Raw genomic sequence first — 13,315 nt, forward strand, 5'->3', positions numbered from 1 at the left:
ACGCATGTAAAAGCATATTGAAAAAAACTGAACCTGAAGTGGAACAAGTAAGACACGTCCTTTAGCAGTGAGATATAGAGAGTATCTCGAAAAAATTGAGTTTAGCCTATCAAGGGAACCGATAGAAGACGATGAGATCACAATTGCAAACAACCTGGTACCAAGAAGAAAACAGTTCAGACAATTGGTTAATGAAAAAATCCATCAGGACTGGCAAAACATCGGGATTTGATGTAACACCTTGCTTGGAAAAACAATACTAAAAGTAACAGCAAAATATGAATCCACAGAACTACTCAGACTGTGAAGACAGTACGAGCTTTTAGTGTGTCTACAGGACACACAACCCTTACCCACAAAGATCATCTTAACGGTGAACCTGACATACGGTGACATATGTGAAGTAAATGTGAGCGTCGTTCACATAATGAGTGAATGTCCGCTAATGTATGGTTGGCAAATTCAACAACATAATATAAAACCGATTTTTGAAGACAACTTGAAGGAGGAACAAATTAAACACATATTTAACAATATACAGAAAATACTATGACTAGGCGAGGGACGTAGGTACGTATATGTATGCAATAGAGATTGACAGGTAAGTCCTACACTCCCCTGCGTTTGCCACGCAGGGCACCTCAAATTCTCTCAAAAAAAACCCAAAATAATTGTTTTTGATTAGTTTATTTCCTGCTGCGTTATTTAACATCCACGTGCAAAATTCAATTCAAAGGAAAGAATTTGTGTTTTCGAATATCTGATTTTAATATTTGGATTTTCTATTACTGAACTAACAACCGCAAAACTTTTTTTTGTCTTCAGCGACACGGTTTGTTGTATTGAGGTTTTTGTAACTAAAATTTCCACTTTTATTAAACTTTTTTAACATTCTCTTAAAACCGTCTGTATTGAAATGATTTCTTTCAGCAAACCTATGAGCATAAACTTGAGAAGCCAATAAACAATATTGGTGACATTCTCGAAGGATAAAAATCATCAATACGCTCTTTTGCGAAAATGCGAAGAGTTAGGTATAGCACACCATTCGGCGACTTAAGATGGGAACATTTTTCTAATTGAGATATAAAATATGGTCTATTGTTACACTGTAAATTTCGCTGACATAATTTAAATAGTTCCTTAAAATTATTTAAAAAACTTTAAAATTTAGTTATCAAAAATCTTATTAAAACACACACTTATTTTGATCTAAGATTCCGACATACAAATGCAAATTTGAGGCTTTTAACACATTTGAGACAACGTGCATAGTGTGAAAGAAACTTTAAAAAGTTACCATTATCCCAGAAGGAAAATGTTTTTGGTCGTATATTCTCCTCTTTGTCATATGCAACCTGTGCACGTTGAAAATGCAGTCACCACTCCGTCCGGTATACCGGCAAAAATTCCGCAATAGCCGGAAGCCAGAACTTCAAACGCGACGGCGTTGAAAAATTAAAATGTCTGACATTCCGAGACAATTAGGCACCACTCCCACTATAATTATCACAAGCTATCAAATTCCAGGCACCTCATTAACACTTGGCGTTTTGGCTAACTATATACCCATCTTAATCGAGGAGCAAAATTTTATTTCATAATATGTAATTGTAAAATCCGACGAACTAGACTGTTGCTAATCTTAAGCCGGCCAGCCACTCACCTAGAGGGAAGAATGTGCAATTAAACGTGTGCACGCTTGTCCTAAGCTAAAAGTTTACTGTTTGTACCTCCACACACACTACGTCTTTCCCGTCAGTTGTGCATCAAATGTTCATGGCTATGTCGGCAAAGAAGGATCTATACTACATGACAGTGGCGTGCAGTTGTGTTATAAAAAAAGGAAATGTTATCAACAATAAGAAAAAAATTCGGCGATCACGATGGGTTAAAGAATGGCTACAAAAGCGCAATGATTATTCTCATGTTAATCTGCTCGAAGAATTGCGGCTTGAACCTGCTGACTGGCATAACTACTTAAGGATGGATGTAGAAACGTATGGTGAGCTACTGAAGTTGGTTACTCCTCTTCTTCAAAAACAACACTCTCTGATGAGACCTGCCATATCCGTAGACGAAAAATTAACTGCTACTTTACGTTTCTTGGCAACTGGCCGAAGTTATGAAGACCTCAAATTTTCTACAATAATTTCACCACAGGCACTAGGGCGCATAATTCCTGAAACCTGTGCTGCTATATATTCTGTATTAAAAAATGAGTTTATGAAGGTAAGTGCAAAATAATTGTTTTTGATTAGTTTATTTCCTGCTGCGTTATTTAACATCCACGTGCAAAATTCAATTCAAAGGAAAGAATTTGTGTTTTCGAATATCTGATTTTAATATTTGGATTTTCTATTACTGAACTAACAACCGCAAAACTTTTTTTTGTCTTCAGCGACACGGTTTGTTGTATTGAGGTTTTTGTAACTAAAATTTCCACTTTTATTAAACTTTTTTAACATTCTCTTAAAACCGTCTGTATTGAAATGATTTCTTTCAGCAAACCTATGAGCATAAACTTGAGAAGCCAATAAACAATATTGGTGACATTCTCGAAGGATAAAAATCATCAATACGCTCTTTTGCGAAAATGCGAAGAGTTAGGTATAGCACACCATTCGGCGACTTAAGATGGGAACATTTTTCTAATTGAGATATAAAATATGGTCTATTGTTACACTGTAAATTTCGCTGACATAATTTAAATAGTTCCTTAAAATTATTTAAAAAACTTTAAAATTTAGTTATCAAAAATCTTATTAAAACACACACTTATTTTGATCTAAGATTCCGACATACAAATGCAAATTTGAGGCTTTTAACACATTTGAGACAACGTGCATAGTGTGAAAGAAACTTTAAAAAGTTACCATTATCCCAGAAGGAAAATGTTTTTGGTCGTATATTCTCCTCTTTGTCATATGCAACCTGTGCACGTTGAAAATGCAGTCACCACTCCGTCCGGTATACCGGCAAAAATTCCGCAATAGCCGGAAGCCAGAACTTCAAACGCGACGGCGTTGAAAAATTAAAATGTCTGACATTCCGAGACAATTAGGCACCACTCCCACTATAATTATCACAAGCTATCAAATTCCAGGCACCTCATTAACACTTGGCGTTTTGGCTAACTATATACCCATCTTAATCGAGGAGCAAAATTTTATTTCATAATATGTAATTGTAAAATCCGACGAACTAGACTGTTGCTAATCTTAAGCCGGCCAGCCACTCACCTAGAGGGAAGAATGTGCAATTAAACGTGTGCACGCTTGTCCTAAGCTAAAAGTTTACTGTTTGTACCTCCACACACACTAGGTCTTTCCCGTCAGTTGTGCATCAAATGTTCATGGCTATGTCGGCAAAGAAGGATCTATACTACATGACAGTGGCGTGCAGTTGTGTTATAAAAAAAGGAAATGTTATCAACAATAAGAAAAAAATTCGGCGATCACGATGGGTTAAAGAATGGCTACAAAAGCGCAATGATTATTCTCATGTTAATCTGCTCGAAGAATTGCGGCTTGAACCTGCTGACTGGCATAACTACTTAAGGATGGATGTAGAAACGTATGGTGAGCTACTGAAGTTGGTTACTCCTCTTCTTCAAAAACAACACTCTCTGATGAGACCTGCCATATCCGTAGACGAAAAATTAACTGCTACTTTACGTTTCTTGGCAACTGGCCGAAGTTATGAAGACCTCAAATTTTCTACAATAATTTCACCACAGGCACTAGGGTGCATAATTCCTGAAACCTGTGCTGCTACATATTCTGTATTAAAAAATGAGTTTATGAAGGTAAGTGCATAATAAGGCTATACTTTAATAAAACGTATGAACTTTATTTTTTAAAAAGCAGAACACAAACAAAAAATAAAGAAAAAACAACATTGTATATTTGCTAACAAAAATGATTAATAGTTGTAAGTATTTAAAGAAGTATAATTACTAAAATAATTTCCAATATTATCGGTATTTCCAATATTATCATAGGTGTTGCTAGTCGAAGTACCAGTTGCGTTATGTGTATGGGAAACTATGGCTTCGGATGGTCCAGGCGGGCAGGCATTTCGGCATAAAACAGAACGTCGTTGCTTTTCGGCAAACACTCTTGTTTCTGCTAGCAGCCTTCTTAATTTGCAAGCGACTTTGTGGCCCACAGCATTAAACTCATCATCTTTTTCTGGTTCAGTTTATAACTTGTGGACAATTAATGTTAAAATTTCATCGGCCTTAGAAACCGGAGCAGTATTGGCCATTGGCCTTTTTCATGAAGGTCTGATTATACCACGTAAAGTGGAAGGCTCAGTGTTAGCAGGCGAAGGAGTATTAATAAAACCTTCCGCCTGGGTGTCTCGAGTGTCTTGGGAGTCTTGAACGTCTTGGGTGTCGTCGGTGTCTTGGTTATCGGACAGCACCTGCAATAATAACTTTTCCATGTAAAGTAGGGAACGTACATAAAAATGCTATATGGGAAAATTTTATCCTAATCCAGGTTTCTTCACTGTTATCATTAGAAAAATGTCAAACAGGTGCAATCCTGATTTCCGCACGTACCCATGTCAATATAGATAATGCTTACATATAATGTATTGGTGTGGCACATGTGTTACAATGTGTCTTCAATTTGTTCATTGTTTCAGTTTCCGGCAACTACCGCTGAATGGCAAGTAATTAGTAAAGGATTTGAGAAGAAATGTAATTTTCCTAACTGTTTGGGAGCTGCTGACGGCGAACACATAAAGATAACAGCCCTCCCCGCAAGTGGTTAATACTTTTGGAATTATAAAGGCTACAACAGCCTAGTTTTAATGGCAGTAGCTAATGCAAACTATGAACAACCTGTGGAAAGTGACAAACATCTTCCTTTTGTTTTTATTGGCGACGAAACTTTTGCGTTACGTTCAGATTTCCTTAAACCTTTTAACCAGCGAGAATGAAATCACGACAAAAAAAATTTTCAATTATAGAATTTTTCGGGCACGACGCATTATAGAGAACACTTTTGGAATAATGACTGCCCGATTTCGTATATTTCATACAGAAATTTCAGTACGATTAGAACGTACTGACACGATTGTTATGTGTTTTACACAATTTCTTTCGAAGAAAATGCTTAGAAAGGTATGTTCCAACTGAGTGTCTAGATAATGAAGACATTGCAAATGGTGCTATTAACTTTGGACTTAGAGCTGATCATCTGGCAGCATTACAACGGAGACATAATAGACATGCAACCAGTGGCGCTGTAGCTGTACGGAAATTGTATTTGAACTATTTTAATGAAAAAGGAACTGTTCCGTGGCAAGAGGTCATGATAAAATAACTGAGAACAGTGGCTAATTATATTAAGGACCGGATTCACCAACAAAAGTTAAAGTTAATTATAGAATAATACCATAGCCACAATTATTATGATCATAGTAAGGATTTTTCTTAACTGTACGTTTTAGTTTAATTAATGTTGGGTAAATCGACCCTAAAGTATAATAAATATAATAAAACGATTAAATCCAAAACGTATATTTGCTTATTACCTGAATGTCCTCCATATTTGATATCGAAGATCGAGGTATTTCTTGGTCTTGTAGAAAGAATAGTAAGTTGTAATATCACAGATGTGGACAATATACATCCTCTTCGTCAGCACCAGTAGTTTGCGACGTTACCACTTTTTTGTGCTTTTTTCGCCAGCATCCACATAGTGTGTTAATTTTTTTTACTACCGTATCTTTAGATGCATGTAAATCAACTTGTTTTAATTTTTTGACAAAAATTTCGTAGGCATTATTTTTTTTGTTTCGGTCGCTGTATTCTTTGCTTTTAACACGCCACAAACAGAGGTGTTTTTGATATAATTCAATGAATTCTGTATTATTATTATTATTATTTTCTTAATTTAAAAAGTTTGACTTATAACAATAATTAGCACGACACTACTGAAACAACACCGCAGAGTGCAACGACTTGTACCCACTCACAGTCGGTTTTCCCCGCGGAGGTTTGATTGCACACGCTAAAAATCAAGACAATTCTGATTTTAGCAGACTTGAATGCGCATTCCGTATTCTTCGCCACACACGAGGAGTTTTAACTGTTCCCCGTGGCATGTGCATTCAAGTCTTGATAGGACCAGTATAGTAAATCATGCAACACGTTTCATAAACTCCAACTTAGTTACTAGTTTGTTCCAGCGGAGCGAGTGTTTTTGCAACAAATGTCTGAAGAAGTTTAGCGGTTTGATAAACATAGTATATTTTTACGAAGATTAGTTTTTGGGTAATGTATACAGTTACATCCTCGGCTGTAAAGGGTGTCTCAAAGTATATCGTCTTGGACGGACCCTCCCTAGAAAGTAATTATGACCTTCATACCTATTATACCGGGTTCGATGAAACCAACAAACAATTTAATATGGTTATATCAGCGGCAAAAACAAAATCGATGGTCACTGCCAAGTCACAGATCAGCTGCAAATTTGTGGTTGAGGACAAAATAATACCAAAAGGAAATGAAATTCAAATATTTAGGAATTGAAATAGCTGGATACCGAGACATCGACACAGAAGTAAGGAACTAAGCTTCAGGAGCGTCTAGGGCAGCAGCATACCTGAACAATACAATCTGACGAAATAAACACATCCAAACTGAAGCAAAAACCCGCATATATAAAACTGCTATTAGACTTATACTCACCTATATAGCAAAAACCCGACTTGAAACGTCGAAAACAAAAAGAATATTAGAAACCACGGAAATAAAAATAGTTTTGGTTAGGGGGAAAAATGTTCATCGATAAGGAAAAAAGGCGAATATTAGGCGAGTGTGCGTGGTAGATAACATCAATAACTGGGTGTTGGATCGAAAGATAAAAAGGAAACATTGATGTATAGCAGAAGAGCGAATAGTGAAAATATCGAGAGACAAATCACCTGCAGGACGAAAGAGCCTTGGAAGACCTAGCAAAAGATGGAGCGACAACCTCCCAAATGACTGAAATGAAAACGAAACCTATTGGGTCAACCCAATAGCCAATAATTTAATCAATGGCTGATATGTGGCAGTGTTGAATATCCCGTTTTACCATGAATATCACAAATTTTTCGGTTACGTTTATGTAAAATATATATTAAACAAGAAGCTTTAAAAGAAATCTGCTTACTTACAAACACAATTGTTGAATGAAAGAAAACAATGTAGTGATTTTCAATCTCATTGCCTGTACAATAGTGAACAAGATATGATAAAATAGAAAATATATTCCTTTTACCAAACCCAACTGTTCCGTCTTTGGAAAGATAAATACCCAAGGTAAGTGAATCGCACGGATTAACTTATAATTAAGAACCATTCAAAGATCCGAAACACGATGTATAATTTACTTACATGAAACTTCGATCCACACGACACAGTATCCAAACGAAAGTGTCGTAACGGATAACTATCATGGCAGCCTGCTATAAAAAAGCACCAAATTATTCAACTAACCAAAACTGAAATTCAAAAATATTTCTTACAAAATGATATTTATTTTGATTCCAGTTACTAGAAAGGGCAACTTTTGGAAAACACCATGTAATAGTTTAAATGAATAGATGGGGCATACTCTGTTAAGTCTTACTCTATATCATTCAAGCCCATAGTGGCCCCAGTAAAATCAAATGTAAAAACAGAAAATGTTACTCCTACTTTAAGTTCGAGGGTAATAAATTTAAAAATGTTATTAATATTAAGAGCTAGAAAAATACAGTACACATTTTTTAAATTAAAAATTTTTACCCTTGCATAAAAAATAACATAGAGCCCATTGTGATTAATCTTAAAGACGTCTCCGATAGTGGAATAGGATTAGATTTAGTCAGGTGTTTTATTGCCGTCGGCAAGTTATTTTAAAAGTCAAGACGTTATACTTTGGGACATACCATACATTATTACAGAACAGCACGAACACAGAACTGACAAAGATCAGAATACCATTAGTATATATTATTATTTTAGCGAAAACATCAGAGAGCACTGTTTAACGAAACTGGCGCCTTAAAGATTGAAAATCTTTCCCAGAGCTTTTAGGAATAAACAAGGGCATAAATAATATTGAAAAAAAAAACATTAACTCAAACACTTTATTAAATTTACTAAAACTACAAAAACGGAATAAAAAATTCAAAAAACCACTAACAGTCAAAACTCATTTTTAATATTAGAAAAAAAAATGCTTAAACAAAAATGTCTTAAACAAAAACGGGCGGTGGGTAAATATATGAAATTTCAAAAACAGTAAAAATTTTATGAAAAATTATTGTCATTTGAAAAACAACATAAGAAAGCTAGTTTCCACCTTAAACTTATCACAACCTGTCTGAACCTTTTTTTGTTAACCTATGCTAAAAAATCAGTTTTTAAAATGCAGAAAAATGAGCTCAAACAAATAGTTACTATTTTCTAATCCCCCTTTAATATAAACTTTACAGGTTGCGTAAGAGTGTTTGTTTTTATGTAAAAACAATGTGTACAAAAAAAGAACTCAACAACATTTTTGCCTCACGGATTTTCCATGAGCTATATTACTAATACTAAGATTAACAGTCTCCTCTCTTGCAGTGTCAGTCGCCTCTAACTGACTTGATTTGGCCATCAAGCCTTCCCCATCGTCATACACTTGCAACGTCCGTGCGTTTTGTCCGACAAGTTTAATAAGACATCGGGCTATATCCTCAAACACCAGCCTGACACCCTAAGATATTTTCGAAAATTATCTGTCCATGAGATGCAGTTAAAATACATTGGCAGTTCCACTGATTAAGAAACATATTAACTGTCCACAAGAGAAGCACTCAGTGTCACAAATATTTTCCACGATTCTTGCAATCAAATAGAGAAATATATAATTAAACTTACTTGGTCAGTTTTTGCTGAACACTCATGGTATGAGGAACCAATACTTTTCGAATATTGCAGTGCTTCATCTCTAGGTACCTCCCTCAAATTGGGCAGATCAAGTTTATTACCTACGACGCACAAAATTATAGTTTCTTCAACATTTCGCTTTAATTCTTGCACCCAGCCTTTCATATCTTCAAATGACTTATATGAGGTTAAGTCAAACACCAATAGGGCGGCATTGGCATTCCTGTAGAACATTGGTGCCATAGCTTTAAATCGTTCTTGACCTGCCGTGTCCCACACTTGCATTTTAACTATAACGTCTTTAATGCATAGCCTACAAGTAAAAAACGAAGCACCTACCGTGGGAGCAATATGTGCAGCAAAGGTATCTTCTACATATCTCATAACTGTCGAAGTTTTACCAACTCCTGTAAGACATTCAAATTTAAGCAACCAGAAAATTGGTAACGAATAAACTAATATTACCCTGGTGCCCCAAAACAACAACTTTTCCAGCTACAGTCTTCATTTTTGGGGGACATACAAAATTTAAACATTTCTTTCCTCTATGGGAATTTTACTGATATCACTCATTTATTGCCGAATAGAATTAATCATACGTGTAATTCTCGGGTTTCCTGTTTATGTCTTTCAGTTTTTCACAGTACTTAACGGTATCTTATCTGGATAACCTCAAACCTGGTTTAGAAATTAATCTAGTGCTTATTTTTCTTGACATGCAAAGTAAATATTCCCATTAATAAAATATCATATCGAATATTACGTTTTCGCTTTATGTTGTATGTATTCTAGTGCATATAAAAGTGCCAAAATGTCTGAATCCTTTTAGCAATGCGTATTCTTATTTAAATACAAAAATATCAAAAATCAAAACACCAAAAGCCTTGACCCGCATTCCCACCACAGAATAGTAAGTATTGTGCTGTGGTGTGCTTAAGGTCACAGCACATTTTACTGGTAATATGGTGACAAAATCTGAATGTTCACTTTCTAACATTCCTTGTTTTTAAAGTAAAGTCGAACATTTTGTTTGATTTGCTAATCACATCCGTGTGTGATTTGAAACTCTTGCTGTGTGAATTGTCGTTAGCTAAACTCTTCTTATTAATCAATTAAGTTTTGGTCAGTTTGAAACGATTTTTAAAACAGATGACCTATACGTGCTTGTCATGTGAGCTAGCTGGCGGATGCGTAGGGTTGTCCGCGAAATCCAAAATCATTTTTTATTGTTTTAGTAAATTTTGTGTGGTGCTTTAGTTTGTAAAAATTTTGGCTCGCGCAAGAATAAATATTTCAAATATGAGAAATAATTAAGTAAATTTGGGGTATTGAATTAATTAATTAATAACAATTAAGTGAATTTGAACAAGATAGTAGATAAATCAAACTAGTGATTAAGCTGGCATTTATCAAACTTGTTCCATAGCATACTATATATATTAATATGTCGAAAGCTGTACGAAAGTGCTTCAGAGGCAATAGTTTTACAGGAGAAAGTATTTAGATACAGTGTATACTATTTAAAAAATTAACTGCTATACTTGAAATTTTGTATAGTACGAAAACCCACTGCGTTAAATATAATTACTTAGGGGTTTTACCAAACTGGAGCAGTGCATTTGACTATATTAATTATTATTAATTATATATATATATATATATATATATATATATATATATATATATATATATATATATATAACACTTGGAATTTCTTCTTATATCGACCGTACTAAACTTATTTGAATTCAAAGGATATCGGACCCACGGACGGACCGCTACCCGATATCCTTTGAATTCAATATATATATATATATATATATATATATATATATATATATATATATATATATATATATATATATATACATATAGAGTGTTCGAAGTGTTTTCGGAGCGCGAGCATTGAAGATGCCAAGTGAGATTTTGGCGAAACGTCTGCAGGATTTGCAGGATTCCAGTCGGATGCAGGATTCCAGTCGGAGTTCAACGAGCGAACGGATGATATCCCGGTGTATAGTGTCATCATATATATATATATATATATATATATATATATATATATATATATATATATATATATATATATATATATATATATATATATATATATATATATATATATATATATATATATATATATTTATTTATTTATTTATTTATTTATTTATGAAGACTTAGTAGAAAAGGAATATAGAATTCGGTTGCAACCCGGCGGAATTGCCTGATCAGAGGAATATAAGGTTCTTATTAATCCCCAACGACTTCATACTTGTGGTAATAATAATAATAATTACAATACTACCCCAAGCAATATCAGGTCTCGATAAAGGGCTCGAACGGGCTTCAGGCGGAACTCTTCCCACGGCGCGGCGTGTTTGTGCCCAAGTACCTTTTCAAAACAAATTAGCTGTCTGCATATTTTTGTGTTTACTGGTGTTCGGGGTTGGTGATTGCTAACAATTTGTTTTTTGATGATTATCAGTAATGTCGGAAGAACAAAAAACTGTTGCCGCAGCCGCTGTCATACATAATCGTAATGCCACCAATACTGTCTTTTAATTTATCTTGCATACGACGCTCGTGCTGCTCGTTTCGATTTTTATGACGGTCACTTTTTGTATTCCATAACGCGGGTTCATTTTCATATAAATTAATAAATGTGTAAGGAATTTCGTTCGTCCACTCCATATTAACGCTTAAAAAACACCAAAACAACTTGTTGAGCCGCAAAAACAATGAAGATGTATGTCTATCCTAATAACAACAGGTCTGCACAGGCATGAACGCGCCGCGCCGGTTCGCGCCTTTGAATTTACCGACTCGCTGCGGATCCGTATCACCTCCTCGCGCCACCTCAGGCGACCGTCTTCCAACGGCGCGTTGGTGCGAGCCGGCGCGTCCGGGCCTGCAAAAACACGGGCCGTGGGAAGCCACTATCGGTTGGACTATCGGTGCTTGCTAACAGAACTCAAGGTCCACTGTACATATCTCAACTCGCTCTAGAATGACTTCCTAGATAAGAGCGTATTGGGTTTGATGGCTCATGTATGCGTTCTTATTTTATACACCTAATTAAAAAACATACCGCAACATCAGCGAATTTCCGCATTTGTGAAGGTTATGAGAATATCGAGTACCACCAGAAGGCATGCCAATGTAGCTTAAATACTTCAGCAGGTAGTAGTCAACAATTTGAAGCTACTGAGTGAAAAAATTTCAAAGAACCATACAAACTGACCACACCGTCCAATACCACAGACCAGATACTCTAATCTATAACAAGACACAGAAGTCAATTGAAGCGTCAAAATGCCAAAATTACATTTTGGGGACAATCAAGAAAAACTGTTTAAATTTACAACAATGCTTATAATTGCCAGTGTTCCTAAAAGTAAGGAACATACAGGTTACTCAGTTATTACGATAAGCATTCCTTTTCTTAGGACACGCGGCGGGGCACGTCCGACCATTCTAACACAAAATGTTAATATATCAAAAAATGGCATTGACATTTCCACTCTTCAATTGGTCTTGTTGACATTGCAATCCCAGCCGCAATCATCCTGCCAAAAAAAAACTGTTATCTTGAGATGCAGAAGTCCGTGATTTTGGTGACCTGTAAAATAGTAAGGAGGGTTCTAAAACCAAAAGCAAGTGCAATAGAAAATGCATCATGTTTTGGTACTTACCGGAATGAGGTAATCTCGTCTATAATAATAATAATAATAATGAATAATATTTGTGTTTCTGAATCTATTATTCCACCTAAATTGATTTTCTGTGTTCGTAGATTATAGGAGAACAGAACCGAACTGACCCCTTTATTAAATATGAGTTATAGTATAACGGCCGATCTATCGAATTCATTAAAAAGCCAAATCCCTCACTCTCGACCACCACTAAGATTCAAGGAGTAAAATAAAATTTGGCTACCGTATCTCCAGGCACTGATGGACTATGTTAGAAATATTTTGAAGACGAGTTTAAGAACAAATTATTAGCAAATACACCTCCAAAAAACATAATATAGACAGCCTGAGACTCGCCTGAGTTTTACATAAGTAGATTGAATAAAGTTCCGTGTTCCATGTTCAAAAAGTAGAACAATCATACGGTAATGAAGATCTGTTGCCATGGGAGAGAATTATTGGATGACGACAGTAACAGTGAGAGTGAAACTTTTTTTTTCTACTTCCGTCTGTAAAATATCTAATTATACACCGATGGAAAACGTCACTTTACCACGTGAGTTTCTTATCCCACGGATCCGAGCCCCTTGGGCATTTCCGTTCTCCGTTCTCCGTTCTCGTCTTTTGGTTTTTCCTGAATAACTTTCGAACCGTTGGAGCTACAAAATTGAAATTTACTTCCTGTTTAACCCTCCACGAGGCACAT

The 13,315-nt window shown here is 35.4% G+C and overlaps 1 protein-coding gene and 1 pseudogene across 2 annotated transcripts; one reads left to right on the top strand and one right to left on the bottom strand.

The window, feature by feature from the left end:
• The first annotated feature begins 1,986 nt into the window (after window positions 1-1,986).
• Window positions 1,987-5,682, top strand: LOC132703650 (uncharacterized; annotated as a pseudogene).
• A 2,467-nt stretch (window positions 5,683-8,149) lies between these two features.
• On the bottom strand, window positions 8,150-9,825 carry LOC132701615 (uncharacterized). Of its 2 annotated transcripts, XM_060669714.1 has the most exons (4): window positions 9,383-9,825; window positions 9,076-9,324; window positions 8,909-9,018; window positions 8,150-8,744 (listed from the first exon to the last, which is right to left on the bottom strand). In XM_060669714.1, exons 1-4 carry the CDS (start codon window positions 9,423-9,425, stop codon window positions 8,535-8,537), a joined length of 612 nt encoding a protein of 203 aa, XP_060525697.1. In that variant the 5' UTR covers window positions 9,426-9,825; the 3' UTR covers window positions 8,150-8,534. The 2 variants fall into 2 exon arrangements, with proteins under 2 accessions (XP_060525697.1, XP_060525690.1); XM_060669707.1 differs by having other exon boundaries at window positions 8,151-8,744; window positions 8,909-9,324; window positions 9,383-9,823.
• Between the last annotated feature and the right edge of the window lie 3,490 nt (window positions 9,826-13,315).

This window comes from Cylas formicarius, unplaced genomic scaffold (genome assembly GCF_029955315.1).
Source record: "Cylas formicarius isolate icCylForm1 unplaced genomic scaffold, icCylForm1.1 PGA_scaffold_10__41_contigs__length_53128322, whole genome shotgun sequence".
Lineage (NCBI taxonomy): Eukaryota > Metazoa > Arthropoda > Insecta > Coleoptera > Brentidae > Cylas > Cylas formicarius.

Excerpts from the sequence above, each read along its gene's own strand:
- LOC132701615 (XM_060669707.1), bottom strand. The coding sequence starts at position 9,425 with ATGAAGACTGTAGCTGGAAAAGTTGTTGTTTTGGGGCACCAGG. Across the intron at positions 9,325-9,382 it reads TGTTGTTTTGGGGCACCAGG|GAGTTGGTAAAACTTCGACA; the intron begins GTAATATTAGTT and ends AATGTCTTACAG. Across the intron at positions 8,745-8,908 it reads GTTCAGCAAAAACTGACCAA|GGTGTCAGGCTGGTGTTTGA; the intron begins GTAAGTTTAATT and ends AAAATATCTTAG.